The sequence below is a fragment of the Callorhinchus milii genome, unplaced genomic scaffold, assembly GCF_018977255.1.
Source record: "Callorhinchus milii isolate IMCB2004 unplaced genomic scaffold, IMCB_Cmil_1.0 Scaffold28, whole genome shotgun sequence".
NCBI lineage: Eukaryota > Metazoa > Chordata > Chondrichthyes > Chimaeriformes > Callorhinchidae > Callorhinchus > Callorhinchus milii.
This window is the reverse complement of record NW_024704769.1, coordinates 3,835,044-3,850,538: the sequence shown is the minus strand read 5'-3', so window position 1 is coordinate 3,850,538 and position 15,495 is coordinate 3,835,044. Positions and strand designations below refer to the sequence as shown.

General features: G+C 45.3%; 1 protein-coding gene across 1 annotated transcript; it reads right to left on the bottom strand.

The window, feature by feature from the left end:
* Positions 1–2,922: 2,922 nt before the first annotated feature.
* On the bottom strand, positions 2,923–14,166 carry LOC103187768 (N-acetylglucosamine-6-sulfatase). The gene is made up of 14 exons (XM_007907409.2): positions 13,816–14,166; positions 10,454–10,513; positions 9,786–9,989; positions 8,488–8,553; positions 7,856–7,954; positions 7,204–7,371; positions 6,410–6,492; positions 5,737–5,855; positions 5,216–5,319; positions 4,991–5,092; positions 4,685–4,795; positions 4,402–4,509; positions 3,905–4,061; positions 2,923–3,787 (listed from the first exon to the last, which is right to left on the bottom strand). The coding sequence occupies exons 1-14, from the start codon at positions 13,933–13,935 to the stop codon at positions 3,774–3,776; spliced, it is 1,515 nt and encodes a 504-aa protein (XP_007905600.2). The 5' UTR covers positions 13,936–14,166; the 3' UTR covers positions 2,923–3,773.
* Between the last annotated feature and the right edge of the window lie 1,329 nt (positions 14,167–15,495).

Below are 15,495 nucleotides of genomic sequence, written 5' to 3'. Positions count from 1 at the left end.
ACTCCTGGATACCCACTGCTCCTGGTTATTGATCACCACTTAGCTGTTTGAGGAAATAGTGATCATTTACCAGAACCCCCTTCGGCAGATCAAACTATCTTATTATGGAGTCCTGTAGTGTAGTGGTTACAGCGCTCGCCTTGTAAGCAAGAGGACCCAGGTTCAATTCCCGGGCATTTGGTATAGTGCCTTTCAAGTCAGGAGGACATCTTGAAGTGCTTCACAGGGTATACTATCAAAAGTTTTTGTAGGTGAATACTGTACTCACTGACAATGATGAGCATTGACAATTTCGGTGATTACCGTGTGTCGATATCTGTCCCACCTGGTGGCAATGTAAACATGTACTAATCAAATCCAGTATGTATCTCTGCTAGAGCTTCTCTGTAACTTTAGATAGATTATATTGATCAACTATGTAACCTGGTGCACCTTGTTCATAGTATCCTTATTTCAGCAGTCAGACAATATACTGTAAAGTGAATGGACTGTATTTTGTGGACATAAAGTATAGTGACTGTTATGTTGCTGAACACATCATCAAATTCATGCACAAGATTACGCTAAAGCTTTGCTTAAACAAATTCATGTAAATGACGTTAGCAGATGAACACTGGGTCAGGCATGCCATACCTAAGGACAGTCAAACAGCGTTACCCGCGAGGCTGCTTTGTTTTATATCTTTCAGCACAAATCCAAGGCAAGTGCGTACATACTGATTGCAGTTATTTGGTTGAACGATTTGAAAAGCAGCCACATATTTACTTCGCCCTATAACCAGAGCAGGAGCTATAGAATGGCATTGAGGAAATAAAGGGTTCAGTTTGGATTCGCGACTAATCTGATTTAAACTCAAAAGCAGTCGGACAAGTACCAGCACACAATAAGCTTGTTTATCAAGAGGGGAGAGGCCTTCAGCTCCCCTCTCGACTCTCTTCCTCCTCCTCGCTCCCTCCCTTCCCTCCCCTCACCCTGACCATTTCCCCGCTGCTCGGGTCATGACCCAACTGTGCAGCGCCGTGGGACGTCCTCCTGACGTGAAAGGCGCTTTATAAATGGAATGTTGTTGTTGTTGTTGTTATCATAGCGCAGTGGTTAGTGCGCTCGCCTCGAGAGTGATAGGACTCAGTCGTGGATTGAGTGGACAAATTGAAGGGGTTATTACCCCCTGAAAAGCGATCCACCAATCGACTAACAACCAGATTCCTACTTACTGCTGGGTAAACAGAGACGTGTGTGTGGAGTAAGGAAACTTGCCTAATGTTTCGCCCTGCCCGGGACTTGGAACCCAGGTCCTCTTGCTTGCGAGGCGAGTGCTCTAACCACTGAGCTGCAGGACATTAAACTGAAGTCCCGTCTGTCTGTTCGGGTGACATGAAAGAGCCAATTGCACTATTTGAAAAGAGAGTGTCCTGACCACCAAACCCCCAGGGAAGATTGGACATTTGCATTATGGCGATTTGCAGTGTGCCAAATTGTCAGCCGCATTCACTTACAAAATACAGTCGTTACACTTTACAGTGAATCCTTTGATTCAGTAACCAGTCCATCCACTAGCAATTACTTGCAAGCTTGATGGCCCACAAACACAAGATAAATTTACCTCGCAGTAAGTAGGAACCCAGTTGTTCGCTTCTCCAGGGGGCAATAATCCCTTCACAAAAAAAATACAATCTGTTTGTGGGATACTGCTGTGTGCAACTGGCTGCCTCGTTTCACCCACAAAATATAAAATCAATTCACTTTACAGTAAATTCTGTGAAGCGCTTTGAGACGTCTAGAAGACGTGATAAGACGCTATATCAAATGCGAGGGCTATTATTATAATAGATTATATAATGTCTTGCAGGAATCTTCACTTAAAGGCTGGTACTGCAAAATCACTTTATTGTCCAATAAAACTCTTATCTCTAAGACATTCAGTAAATGAAGTGCGTGCAAAACAGGCATGATTCAACAGAGAACAGAAAGGCTCAATAAAGTGGAACCACATAACAATACAAGCCTTCTGCACAATCACATCTAACGAGCATTACTTTCACCCAGATACAGAGCCCTTGAAGTAGGACGGACCCAGTGACAGAACGAGATCTAAACGTCTCACAGTCTTTGCCCTAAGACCTCAGGCTTTAACTTTAAGATCGAGAAGATATCTTAAATGGACAGGCAAAAGTCTGTATTTCAATGCATTTTGGAAGTTAGATTTCTACACTTCACAAAGATATCTGGCTTCCATTTTAAGAACAAATTCAAATTTTTCATCGAACAATCTTAACTTCTAACATGATAGAAACTTAAGAACATGTGGAATTTCAGACTTTGGAGGTTTACAGGTATGTTATGGCAGAACAGATGGCAGTGCTGGGGAGACAGGCAGGTGGGGGGTCTTAGAGCCACTAATAATTTGGTTATTAGAGGTTGGGCAGGTGACTTGGGAGGTTTTAAATGTGAACAAATGTGAACAAGAGCTAATCTCTCCTCACACAGCAGCATGGCACTGTGGCTCCTTCAGGGCTTTTTGGCTTCTCTTCAGCAGAGCCAACATTTGCTATAAACATCCAGTCCCTAACTGGCTCAGTAACAGGAGGAAAGAAACTCATTTGGAAATCGAATGAAGGCAGTCAGTCAGACAGCCTACACCCAGTAATTCCCAAAGTAACCAATGTGATACAGTTACCCTAATGTGGACTTGGTGACGCCTGACACCTGGACCTGAGAGGCCGAGGACACAAGAGGACGGAGAAGAATAGCAGACCTGAAATTCCACCCATCTTATCTTTTGAGACCATCAATTTTGGAAATATCTTAAATTCAGTCCTTTAGAAGCCGTTTCTTTCCTGCGGTTCTGTATCAAGAGAAGGCTTCCAAATTTAAAATTAAATTCAAGAATTTTCTCCCAAAATGGTCCAGAGCAGGTGGGGAGGGAGTCCAACTTTTTGGCTGCTGAGGACCAGATGCCCTATTTGAGAAATATTCTTGGGCCGCACAAGCTATATTTTTGTGCTTCCCTTCCAGAAACATAACATTTATGCAGGGAGCGGGCGGGCCAGATGAATGGAGCCTTCTTTACTGCAGTAAATAAGGCCTTTGGTCTAAGTCATTTTCTTTCACATACACAAGAAAAGGCGATGAGCAAATGAGCCATTTATGGTTGGCTGCACCACAACATGAATGATCTGAGCATTAAAGCAGTTTCCAACACTACCCAACAACAAAAAAAATCAAAGCAAAAAAAAACCTTTAGCGGGCTCAGGTAATTGTAACCTGGAATACTGCATATTAGTTTCCTCCCGGCCTGTAGTTAGCCCAATCTGAGTAGAAGGTTATTGCATCAATGAGAGGGAAACCCTCATTGTTCGAAATCACCCACAGTTACTCAACAATGGAAGCCAGTAAACCGTTTCCAGGCTACAAAAAACTAACGCAAAGTACGCGAAGCATTTTCTCAACATCGACCAGCGAAGCCAGAGAAAGTGATAGGTGGCAGGGACTGTCCACACTCAAAATTGGGCGGCTCAGTCACAATCCTTCTCACCGCTTGCTTGGCTGTCGGTTTGAGATGGAAGGAATATTTCTCCGTATTCTATTCACATTATTCCTGAACTTTTAAGGTATTGCACATCATTTGGTCAATTGAGAATGTCACGGCTACAGTCCCAGGCTTCAGGTTACAGCTAATCTTTCCCCTGGATTAAGGCTGGTGCTTCACATTCAAACATCAATTCCCAGAGAGCAGCCGAGACACTGAGCAACTCTTCGTTCCATCCCCTTCATTAAGCCTTGGGTTCTGCAAAAGAAAATGCAAAGACCAAGTTAGCAGGAAGCTTTAATACAGGACTCCACACTGGTACCAATATTGGTGGAAACCTGGGGTGCTGCAGCTGCTGGTGGGAAGACAACTCACCGGCCTCTCTCTGGATGATACGACAGTCATACCCAGAGCAGGACTCCAGCTTTATTAGCCGCTGGTTCATCTTCACCAGCAGTGAGGGGTTCACTGTCTTAGCGATATTCTTCAGCTGATGGGGGTCAGACGTCAAGTTATAGACTTCTACGAAGGTCTGGAAACACAGAGCAGAACAACACTTGAAATGGTTCAGACTTAAAACTGCAGAAAGCCTCCTTCTCAAGACTCAGCAGCGTTTCTACCTGATCTGCTAGAGGAGAGTGATTTTAGTTACTGATCAACAACAACACATGACATTTACACAGTGCCTCTCACATCAGGAGGACGTCCCAAGGTGCTGGACAGTCAGGGATGTGGACCCGGGCTGGGGATCAGGAGGGGTGGAGGCCTAGGAGGGTAGGGGTAGGAGGGTGACCAAAGGCGCGGTCGAAGACGAGCCTTGAAGGAGGCGAGGGAGGGAGCGAGGCGGAGGGGCATTGAAACATGGCATTTACCTCATTGTCTGCAAACTCGCAGTACTGCAGGTTAGTGCTAGAGAGTGTTCGCACACAAGCGTATGTGTTATTGAAGGAATCCTCACACACACAGTCAGGAAAGCATTCCTAGCAAAAGGAAAAGAAAGTTTTGAAGGACTTTGTTCATAATAATACTAACCATATATAATCCTTGTGTTTGCTGTAGTGCCTTTCACGTCAGGATGACGTCCCAAAGCTCTTCACAGGACTTACTGTGAAGTGGAGGGACTGTGTATTAGTGAGCCAAAGTGGCATTACTTACAGACATGCCAGGTCCCACATTAGGGCACTTAGGGTCCTTGTCTTCACTGCCTTCCCCAGTGTATTCAATCAGGAAGTCAGAACGCCAGCGAATTTTACCGTGCGATGAATTCTGAAGAACAGAAAACACCATTCAGCAATTTTCCACACCAGCTAAACGACATAGCTTGTCATCAAGAGCACTGTCTGGCAAGCTTCAGACTGCTCGTCCAGCTAGGACCACTCTAGACGTCACCTTGGTGCCAGTTCAGTTCCAAGAAGACCCCACTTGCACTAAGGGTACCATTACACCATATCACACACCTACCAAGAGAGGGAGGAATGAGGTGCCATCCATATTGGTTCCCAGTACATCATAGCCAGCGATATTCAGGAAGGTGGGAGCCAGGTCGATATTCAGTATAGGTGCCTGGAGATCAGAGAGCGCAACAATTAGCAACGCTGTGAATTCACACCTCGAAACACAGTTGACGTCTCATTCAAGATTCTGACCTGCTGAGTGTTCCCAGCGACTTGTGTTTTTATTACGTACCGTTATAGTCTGCTTCGGTTTGATGTTCGGCCCTCGTACGAGCAGGGGGACACGGATATCAAATTCATACAGTTGTCGCTTATCAATGGGGAGCGAGAACTGGCCTGTGGACAGAGGATTGCCAGCAGGGATGAGGAACAGAGGAGAACAGGAACAGGCCATTCAGCCAGTACCAGTTTAATCAGATGTTGGCAGATCTTTTTATCCCAATGCCCGTCCTTTCACCATTCCCCTTGACATCTCTGCCACCCAAATATCTCTTTCTCTCTCTCGTTTAAACATCCCCATCGAATCTACAGCATTCTGCACATGATGTCCCACATCCTCACATCTCTCCCTGAGTGAAGAAATGCTTCCTGATCCTATACAATCAATTATCTTATCAATGGTAACCTTTAATGGACAAACACTCCCAAGATTCAATGACCCTTCCACAATATCTATCACTGCGAATCATTCACCACACACCACGCTGGGAGTCTGCTCAAAGCAGAGAAGCAGAAGCAGACCCAAACACTGACCTGTGTGATAGCCGTGGTCAGAGGTATAGAAGATGTAGGTGTTATTCAGCTCCCCCACTTGCTGCAGTTTATTGATGACCTTCTCCACCAAATCATCCACAGACAGCAGTGTTCGCCACCTACAGGGATTAGAGAAGGTGGGAGTGTGAGAGACACAGGATCAGAGGTGTAATGGTTGTCTGTTATATGGTACCCGCTTGTTTGAGATCCTCACTGATACACACAGGTCACATCTCTCCACTACTTAACTGGGTGAAACAACAAGATTTTATTTGAAGCATAAAAAGGAGATAACCGCATATAATACTCACAACACAGTCACTACTCTTTACAATACATCCTGTGAAGCCCTTTGCGATGTTTTGAAGACGTAATAAGGCACTGTACTGAATACAAGGATTATTAATTGTTATGTTTTATAAAACTATATATGGATTGGCCTTCACGTACAGACGCTACACTTTGCAGGAAATCCTGGGAAGCGCTTTGAGCTAATTATCAGGTTTGAAACGCATTGCCACTCGTGGCTAATTAATGTGGCCGCACATTTAAACAAAGGAGCTTTGCGCGTTCCATTTACAAACAAACCACTTCGGGTTTTAATTCAACACAGAAAAGAAAAACAACTCATTTACAGATGGATTCTGATTTCAAAAGACAAAAGCTGTGTTACCTGTTTCTAAAGACATTGTCCAGGAATTGGATGGAAGTGTTCTTCATCGGGGTTTTAGCTTGCCGTAGCAGCCAGTGTTTATCCTGTAGTTAAAGACATTAAACCCTTATATTTAAATCTTAACCCAGACCAGAAAATAAATATGGAAAGGGAAAAAGCTGTTTATTTACCCCTGGAGGCATTTTAAAAGTTGAACACAAATTCTTAAACCTTTATATACAATAATAATCCTTGGTTTGAGATAGCGCTTTGTTATTGAGACATTTCAAAGCACATGAAAAAAGCCAACGTCCCACAAACGGCCGAGAAGTGAGTGAGCACTGGCCCTTCCCAACCACGAGAGGGAGCCTTTACACAAGAAATATCTGTGATTTACATCATACAAATGACTGTAATCGCATGACTTATTGTACCAGATCTGCCTGGCTTTGCCGTGTACACAATTGACACGTCCTTCCAATGTGAAAGGCACTGTATCAAATGGAAGGAGGTTTATTTTCTACCTTAAAAAGCGTTTCGCCCACAACAAGAATTTGGTCACTCAATCCACGGCTGTTTGTGGGACACCGCTGTGCGCAATTCACCTACAAAACATACAGTCACTACACTTTACAATCTATTCTGTGAAGCGCTTTGACACCTTGAGGGCATGATAAGGCGCTATATCAAATGGAAGGGTTATTATTATTGGGGTAGTGCTGGAGCCCTGTGGTGTAGTGGTCAGTGCACTCTCCTCACAAGCGAGAGGAACCGAACTAGTTCTTAATCTGGTTGTTAGCTTCCAGCGCACTCACCTTAGCGTGAAGATTGAAGCTGCCGTGACGAGGAGCTTTGGTCGTGCTGTAGGACTTGCTGTAATGTGGGGCCGCTGTCCAGGGAGAGTGGCAGGCTGGAGTGGACAACATCATGAAGAAAGGAGCAGAGCGACGCCGTGTTTCCAGGAAATCCACCGAACGGTTCGCCTGGAACAAGATTGATCTCATCCATCACAGCGACAAGCTGGTCCTTTACATGAAGAACAAAACTCAACAGACCTAACATCAGGGAAAGGGGACCTAAAATCACCCTCGTCCATCTTTGTACTCTCAGTACATGAGTAAAAAGAATTAACTTTACCAGAATGATACCAGCGATGAGGGACTTCAATTATGTGGAGAGACGAGACCAGAGGCTGGGATTGTTCTCCTTACAGCAGAGAAGGTTGAGGGGGGATGTAATAGCAGTATTCACAATTATCAGGGGTTTTGATAGATAAAATGGGGAGAAACAGTTTCCTTTGGAAGTCGGTAACCAGAGGACACAGATTCAAAATAATTGGCAAAAAAAGAGCAGAGATGAGGAGATGTTTTTTTTTAAAACCCACAGCATTGTTACGGTCTGGAATCCGCTCCCCGCCTCCTCCACAACTGAACAGAAACTCCAGCAATAAGATGACTCAAGACTTACTATGAGATCGGTCAAGTAGTCCTTTTCATAGGCATCTCCGTGGTTTTCCTGCTTCCCGTTCACAGACAGAGTGTAGTTATAATACCTGGAGTTTCCCACCTGAGGATGGAAGACGTCACTTCAGGTGTTTTGTACAGAAAACCATTGTTCATTGTGTTGGAGCTGAATGGTACCCATACGTCAGAAAGCAGACGTGTATCCCTCCCTCTAACGCCTTACCCGAAGGGCAGGGCCTCTGACAACACAGTGCACCCCTAACACTGCTTTTGAGCGTTAGTTACGTACAACAGATAAAACATCGCAGCCCTCTGCAAGGAGTCTCTCTCACACATGAGCAAGGCCAACAGCAGCATCTGTAAACCAGGCTTGTGCAGTCTGCTTGTCGTGTGTATCACCACAGCTAGTGAGCAATGGACATAACATAACACTCGGGATTGACAGTTAACTACAGGAAGTTCAATCCAAAGAAAGGTATTGGAAGAGGTTACAGAGACCCTGCATTGCACACGACAGGGTGTCTGACCCAAACGGAAACCCAGCACCGTGCTTCAGAGTGACCAAACCATCCATGTGTCTGACCTGCACCGACATATCAGCTTGACGAGACTGAGAACTATCAATAGGTCACTTACCAGTCCATGCCAATGATCCCAGCCCAGTGGGACATGGGCTGTGCCACCCACAGAGGGATGTCCGTACTGTCAGAGAGAAAAAGACTAAGATAAGCCACACAACCACTTAACCTTTCTGAATGTTACAGAGCAAAGACTTGGCGCCTGCATCAGCCAATTTATCATAGAGTCTTACACCACAGAAGGAGGCCATTCAGCCTATCGTGGCTGTGCTAGTTTTTTGAAAGAGCTATCCAACTAGTCCCACTCCCCCGCTCTTATCCCAACTAGTTCTACTCCCTGAAATGTCCTAGAAACAAACACCAGTCAGTTTCATCTGTTAGCCAGGACACCAGGAGAAACTCCCTTCTCTTTTCGAATTGTGCTGTGGGATCTTTAACATTCATCCAAACAGCAGACAGGCTCTTGGTTTAATGTCTTACCCAGAGGGTTAGACAGATACAACAGCACAGGAGTCTAATATGGACAAGGCCAACAGCAGTATCTGTAAACCGGGATTGTGCAATCTGCTTGCAGTGTTCATTGCCACAAACATCCGAATGGCCTTCTTTCTCTGTCCTTCACTGATGCTGTTATAGTTAGTGAGTGCAGCAGGACTTGGAATCAGCAACTTCCACTCCAGGATTCAATCAACAACCTCAGCACCAAATACACTTAACTGTGCTGAGGGTGAACGGCCACTACACCCACAGCAATGTTTGGGCAGAGGCACCGAGATACAGCAATGACGTGCCACACTCGTGTAGAGTATCGTGTTCACCTGGTCCTGGATATCCCAGTATCTCAACATTGCCTAACTCAGACTAACCTCCTTTCATATCAGGAGCCAAAGCATTATCCCAGAACTACGCAGTGTCAAAGAGTCACACTGTCATGGCACCATTTACGGCTCAACTATAAGGAGAAGTTGTGACTTGTTCCCTTTCGTCCTTTGGGTGAGAGGTTAAACTGAGGTTAAAAGATCCCATGGCGCTATTTGAATAGAGAAGGGAGTTTCTCTCTCTCCACCACACCCCCCCCTCCCCCCCCCCCCCCCGGTGTCTGGCCAACAATCCCCCAAATAAAATTGGTCGCTCACTCCATGGTTGTTTGTGGGATGTTGCTGTGCTCAACTGGCTGCTGCGTTTCACTTACAAAACACAGTTAAAAAAGGAAAAAAATCACTTTACAGTATGTTGTGTGAAGCGCTGTGAGATGTCTCGACGGAGTGATCAGGTGCTGTGTCAAATGCAAGGATTAATGTTATCCCCAAACTGGATCACAGCCTGAAAGCTCAGTAGTCTGTTGGCACCAGTTACCTTGTTGAGGTATTTGCCTGCGTAGAAGGTTTGGTATCCTCGCTTCTTAAGGTAGACGGAGAAAGCCTGAGGTTCCATCGCCCTCTGCCACTGCAAGCTGCTGCAGTTCCCAGTCACCGAGTTGTTACGCACCAGATGGTTGTGAGGATATTGTCCGGTTAGGATGCTACTGCGACTGGGACAGCACAGTGGGGTGGCTGTGAACTGCAAGAGAGAGAACACAGTCAGTGTTAAATGGGAAACAGGCACGGACATTGCAACCCAGAGCTCACACAAAGCACAGTGCCTCTACATTGCTAGCAGACCTCAGGGCAGTAAAGGATATAGTTTGGGACACGACATGTGCAAGCGACTGTCAAGACGGTGGAAGGTGAACTAGATGGACCTTGGTCTTCTTTTGTCTAACAAATTCTTATGTTCCCATGGAAGCACCAGTGACATGAGAGCAACTGTGTGTCGTGATCTGGGCCTTCAATCAGAAGTACATTCAATTTCCAGTCTGTTGCGCTTGCTGATTGAAGAACCTTTGCCTGATTATCTATGGATCTCAAGAGTCTCTCAGTAGGAACAATCTCATGACTCAAGCCACAACTTTGAGAGGCAAACAGTGGAGTGAGCAGCCAAGGCCTGAAACTGAATAAGGTGCCCAATTCTGATAAGATACTCACTGCATTGGTAAACGTAGCTCCTTCATTCCCAATTAATGCCTGAGTCTTCTTCATGGGAGTCTGAAAACACAGACACAGACAGGCAGACACTTTATTCTTTGCAACCGTAACAAGCACACACAAACCCATATTGAGCCAGAGCCCGCACACTCTTATATGACGGGTTGAGATAGATGTTTGAATTTTTTTAAAGATTTTTTTGTCACCTGGGTGTCCAGTTGCAGTCATCAGTCAATCTAATAATGTACATGCGTTATCAACAGTGCCCTGGAGTGATGTGGACTTTCCTGGCTAAGGAGACCTCAACAGAGGGTTGACTGAATTTGACATTCCATTGCCAACAGTCTATAATCCAGCACTAAAATCCTCACTCCAATTTCTAACCAGATGTTCGTTGAAGGAGTTAACATCCAAGGGCAGAATAAGTAGACACACAGAAATCTGAGCACAAGACCTTTAGAGTAACCTTGAACTATTTAGGTTTAGAAATAGACTTTAATTGTAACGGTAAACTGGAAGTTATCTTGCAGGTCGGGGAGACACAGCAAGTCTGGCAGCCCTCCACAGGCCCTGACCATGTGCCCCCGAGAATATAAACAGCCTCTTCAACCTCCACACAAACAACACAGGTCGCACGATACACTGTAAAGTGGAGTGACTGTATTTTGTGGGCAAAACGCAGCAGCCAATTTACACACAGCAGCGTCCGATAAACAGCCATGGAGCGAGTGACCATTTTATTTGGGGGATTGTCGGCCAGGACACCAAGAGAGAGACTCCTCTTTTCAAATGGTGCCACAGGAGATCTTTAACGACCACTTGAAATTACTATAGTAACATTGTGTTGCAAAACTGTGCCTCTGTCAGGTTCAGCTATCTTTAGGATAACCTGAATACAACAACAAATGGAGGTTGTAAACTATGTCACCGGCAGTCCAGGGTCAATGCCTTGAGTGACAGACAGGTTGAGGAGGGCTTTGTGGTAACTGGAGCTGAGGTTGTTGACCTGGAGCTCAAGTCATCACTAATTACCAGTTCCCTATAATAAGAACCTCCAACTACAAAGGAACCTGAAACCCTTTGAGCAGCAGCTCAAACAATCAATGCATTGACGGAGTCACACGTTTAAGCAGCACAAACTCACTCCGAGGTAACTGAGGAACTCAGAGGCAGGGAACGATTACAAAGCGAGTGAGGAATGGAGTGAGACATTTTATCAGTGGACAAAATGCCTCTTGTAAACAAATGGCTCACCTCCCCCAAGACCGATCACACACCCCTGAACATTTTACAGCTCGATCCTAGAACCAATATCAGGCCCAACTGCAGAAACAGTGCTAAGACCATCCATGTTCCTGTTGGATGCATCACCACAGCCACCAATGGAAACACTAAATTCTGGCAGAGACAAAATGGTTCCTCCACTGCCTGAGCCACTGCACCACCATCCCTGGGGGGGGGGGTACCTTTTGGCTGCTGAGGGCCGGATGCCCTATGCGACCTACAAGCCACCAGTTGGCCCACCCTGCCTTAACGTATTGCAGTTAGCAAAGCTACTGCTGGCTTGTCTGTTCTTTACTCAGCCAGAGAGGAGGCAGGACTCTGGAGAAAGTCAACGTGACTAGACCCCAGGCCTCCACTAACCAGATGTCAAGACTATAATCAACTTGGCTCATTTCCCCAAGGCTCCATCCTTCACATGGACTGGAACACTCCTGAGCCACACGGTGGGTCTCGGTGCTTTAACAATGCAAGATAGCAAGGAAAATCAGCAATATGATTCACAGTAGCGATGTGGTGAGGGAGTAGACCGTTGGAGATTTATTATGGAGTCCTGTAGCGTAGTGGCTAGAGCACTCGCCTCGCAAGCAAGAGGACCTGGGTTCAATCCCCAGACGGGGCGAGACGTTGGGCAAGTTTGCCTAATCCGCACGTCAGAAGCTTCATACAAAAAGAGGAACAGTGAGCTTGTTGTGACACATGCTGTCATGCTGAAGGCCACTTGCCATAAGGACACACGCACACACCACGAGAACGGAAATTAATCTTACAAACTGCTTACAAACTTTTCTCCAAACCACGCTGCAGTGCCCAATTGACTGCCATGTTTCACCCACAAAATGTACAGTCAATTCACTTTACAGCGTATCCTGTGATGCGGTTTGAGACGTCTCGAAGACGTGATAAGGCGCTATATCAAATGCAAGGATTGTTATTATTACAATTATAATGTAGAACATGATAAGCTGTTTTATCTTGTACTGAACAGTAGAACCAGATGACAGGGCCTGCGATTGAATGGGGGGGAATTCAGAAGAGATCTGCGGAAACACTATTTCATTGAGGGAGCTGGTAAATGTATTGAATGGGTTCCTAGGGTGACAGTGGAAGCCGAAAGCATTGATTCTTTCAAAAGCAAATGAAATAGATTTCTGTTTGGAAATGATATCTGGGGATACAGTGTATAGTTTGGGACATGACTTATAATAATATATAATAATAAATATTATTCCACCATTCTGGCAATCACTTGAGATGTCATGTCCCAAACTGTATACTGTATCCTGCGATATTATTTCCCAAAAGAACACTATCTGATTTGCTTTTGAAATGCAAATTCTTTCATGTGATTTATGATCTTGCGTAATAATAACATCGGGAGGACGCCTCACATGATTTTACTGCAAAGCGCGGTGAAAGTATTCCACAGGCCAACACATGATCAATCATTAGATCATTAATATGGTAACTCTGGCTATTAATATGGTAACCATTAATATCACCGTCACCATTATTATGGTAAGTTGGAACCCAGTTGTTAGTCAATTGGCGGATCGTTTTCTGGGAGTAATAATCCCACCAAAAAGAAAATTGGTCACTCAATCCACGGCTGTTTGTGGGGACGCTGCTATGTTTCACCCACAAAATGCACAGTCAATTCACTTTACAGTCTATTCTGTGAAGCGCTTTGAAACGTCTCAACGACGTGATAAGGCGTTATACCAAATGGAAGGTTTATTGTAACTCATCGCACAAGTTTCTCAAACTTTTTAACAATAAACTCACTTATAAGGAGGCAAAGTCTGAATAGGAACTACTGCACAGTACTCATTTTCTGTTGTTCTTCGATTTGCCGTACAGATCGGCTTTCATTCAAATGACACAGTCACCACACTTTTGAGACAGATCAACAACGTGACTACACAAATGCAAGGATTATTATAATTATTATCACTCACTCTGGTTCTTCAGCAATTCTCCCTTTAGCATTTCCCTGATTGTTCCTCTCTCCCCATTCCCTCCCCACTCCCCTCCCCAGCCCCCTATCTCCTGCCCCCAGTATAAGTCAGTATTATACTCACCATCCCTCCCAGCTGCAAGTCCTGGTCATCAGTCAGGATCAGAAGGATGTTCTTGAGGGCACACAGATGCTGTCCCGCCTGACAGCACAGCAGTAACAAGGTTACCAGAGGCGATTTCATTTTGTCCCTCAGCTTAAGAGTCAGTCAACTAACTCCACCGTTCGTAAGGTGGGACAGGACCGGGTGAGGCAGGTGAGGGATGGGTAGGGAAGAGCCAGGTGTTTGCTGGAGGTGGTGAGCAGCTGGTGCCCACTGCCTGCTCTTCAATCCGCTTNCCCCCCCCACCACGCACACACTTTGAACCTAACTCTCCTAAACTCTCTCTTAACTTTCGGACTCTCTGCCCCAGGAAGCGGTGTGCGCTCACATTTTTCAACCAGGCAATTGGAAGGTAGTGCAACAGACACATCACTGGCCCAATGAACACTCTCTACATTGGCTCTCTGTCTTGTAGCCTTGTTCAGAATTGGCCAATAGTGTTTAACTTGGAAGGGATTTAAATCCATCCCCCTGTGATCTTATTACCCCGCACTGAAGTGCCAGGTTTCAGGACTCTCTCATACGTAAGGATTTTTAAAAAATATTATCATCTTACAAAAGACAAGACCGTAATAATAATAATAACCCTTGCATTTGATATAGCTCCTTGTATACAAAAAATAGTAATAATTTGGTCACTCAGTCCACGGCTGTTTGTGGGGACGCTGCTGTGCGCAATTGGCTGCCGTGTTTCGCCCACAAAATACACAGTCACTACGCTTTACAGCATATTCTGTGAAGCGCTTTGAGACGTCTCAAAGGCGGGATAAGGCGCTACATCAAATGCAAGGATTATTATTATTATTACTGATGTCTTTTAAGGAGCAATCCTGTCACAGTCCCAGTTACCTGCCCTTTCCGGGGGTGAGAGTCGATTGGCTGATCGTTTTTCCGGGGGTAACAATCCCTTCACGGAACTAAATCATTCCTTTTGCGGGGACGCTGCTGCGCGCAGGTGGCTGCTGCGTGTCACCCACACAGTACACAGTCACTACACCCTGGAGCGTGTTCTGCGAAGCGCTTTGAGAAGCCGCGATAAGGCGCTGAGGCTAATAATAATAATAATAATAATAATAATAATAATAATCTTTGCATTTGATATAGAGCTTTTCACGTCGGCAGGACGTCCCAGGGTTATTATTGATGTATTTTATTATGTAACTGCGGACCCGCTGCCCTTCACAGGAAGTCGTGCCAAGCGACTCGCGGCAACTGTCGTCGGGACTCCACCGTCATTATCATTATTATTGTCATTCGGAGTCCTGTAGCTCAGTGGTTAGAGCACTCGCTTTGCGAGTGAGAGACCTGAGTTCAATTCCAGGCAGAGGGCGAAACCTCGGGCAAGTTTCCTTACTCCACACAGAGCCTAATAATAATCCTCCAAAACCAAAAACAATAATAAATTGGTCATCTTCAATCTACGACTGTTTGTGGGACATTGCTGTGCGCAATTGGCCGCCGCGTTCACCCACAAATATACAGTCACTTCACTTTACAGTGTGTTCTGTGAAGCGCTTTGGGACGTCCTCCTGACGTGAAAAGCGCTATATCAAATGCAAGGATTATTATTATTATTATTATTATTACGATAACGACGGCCGATCGCGTCTTCGTGACGTCTCAAAGGAGGGGGTCGCGGCC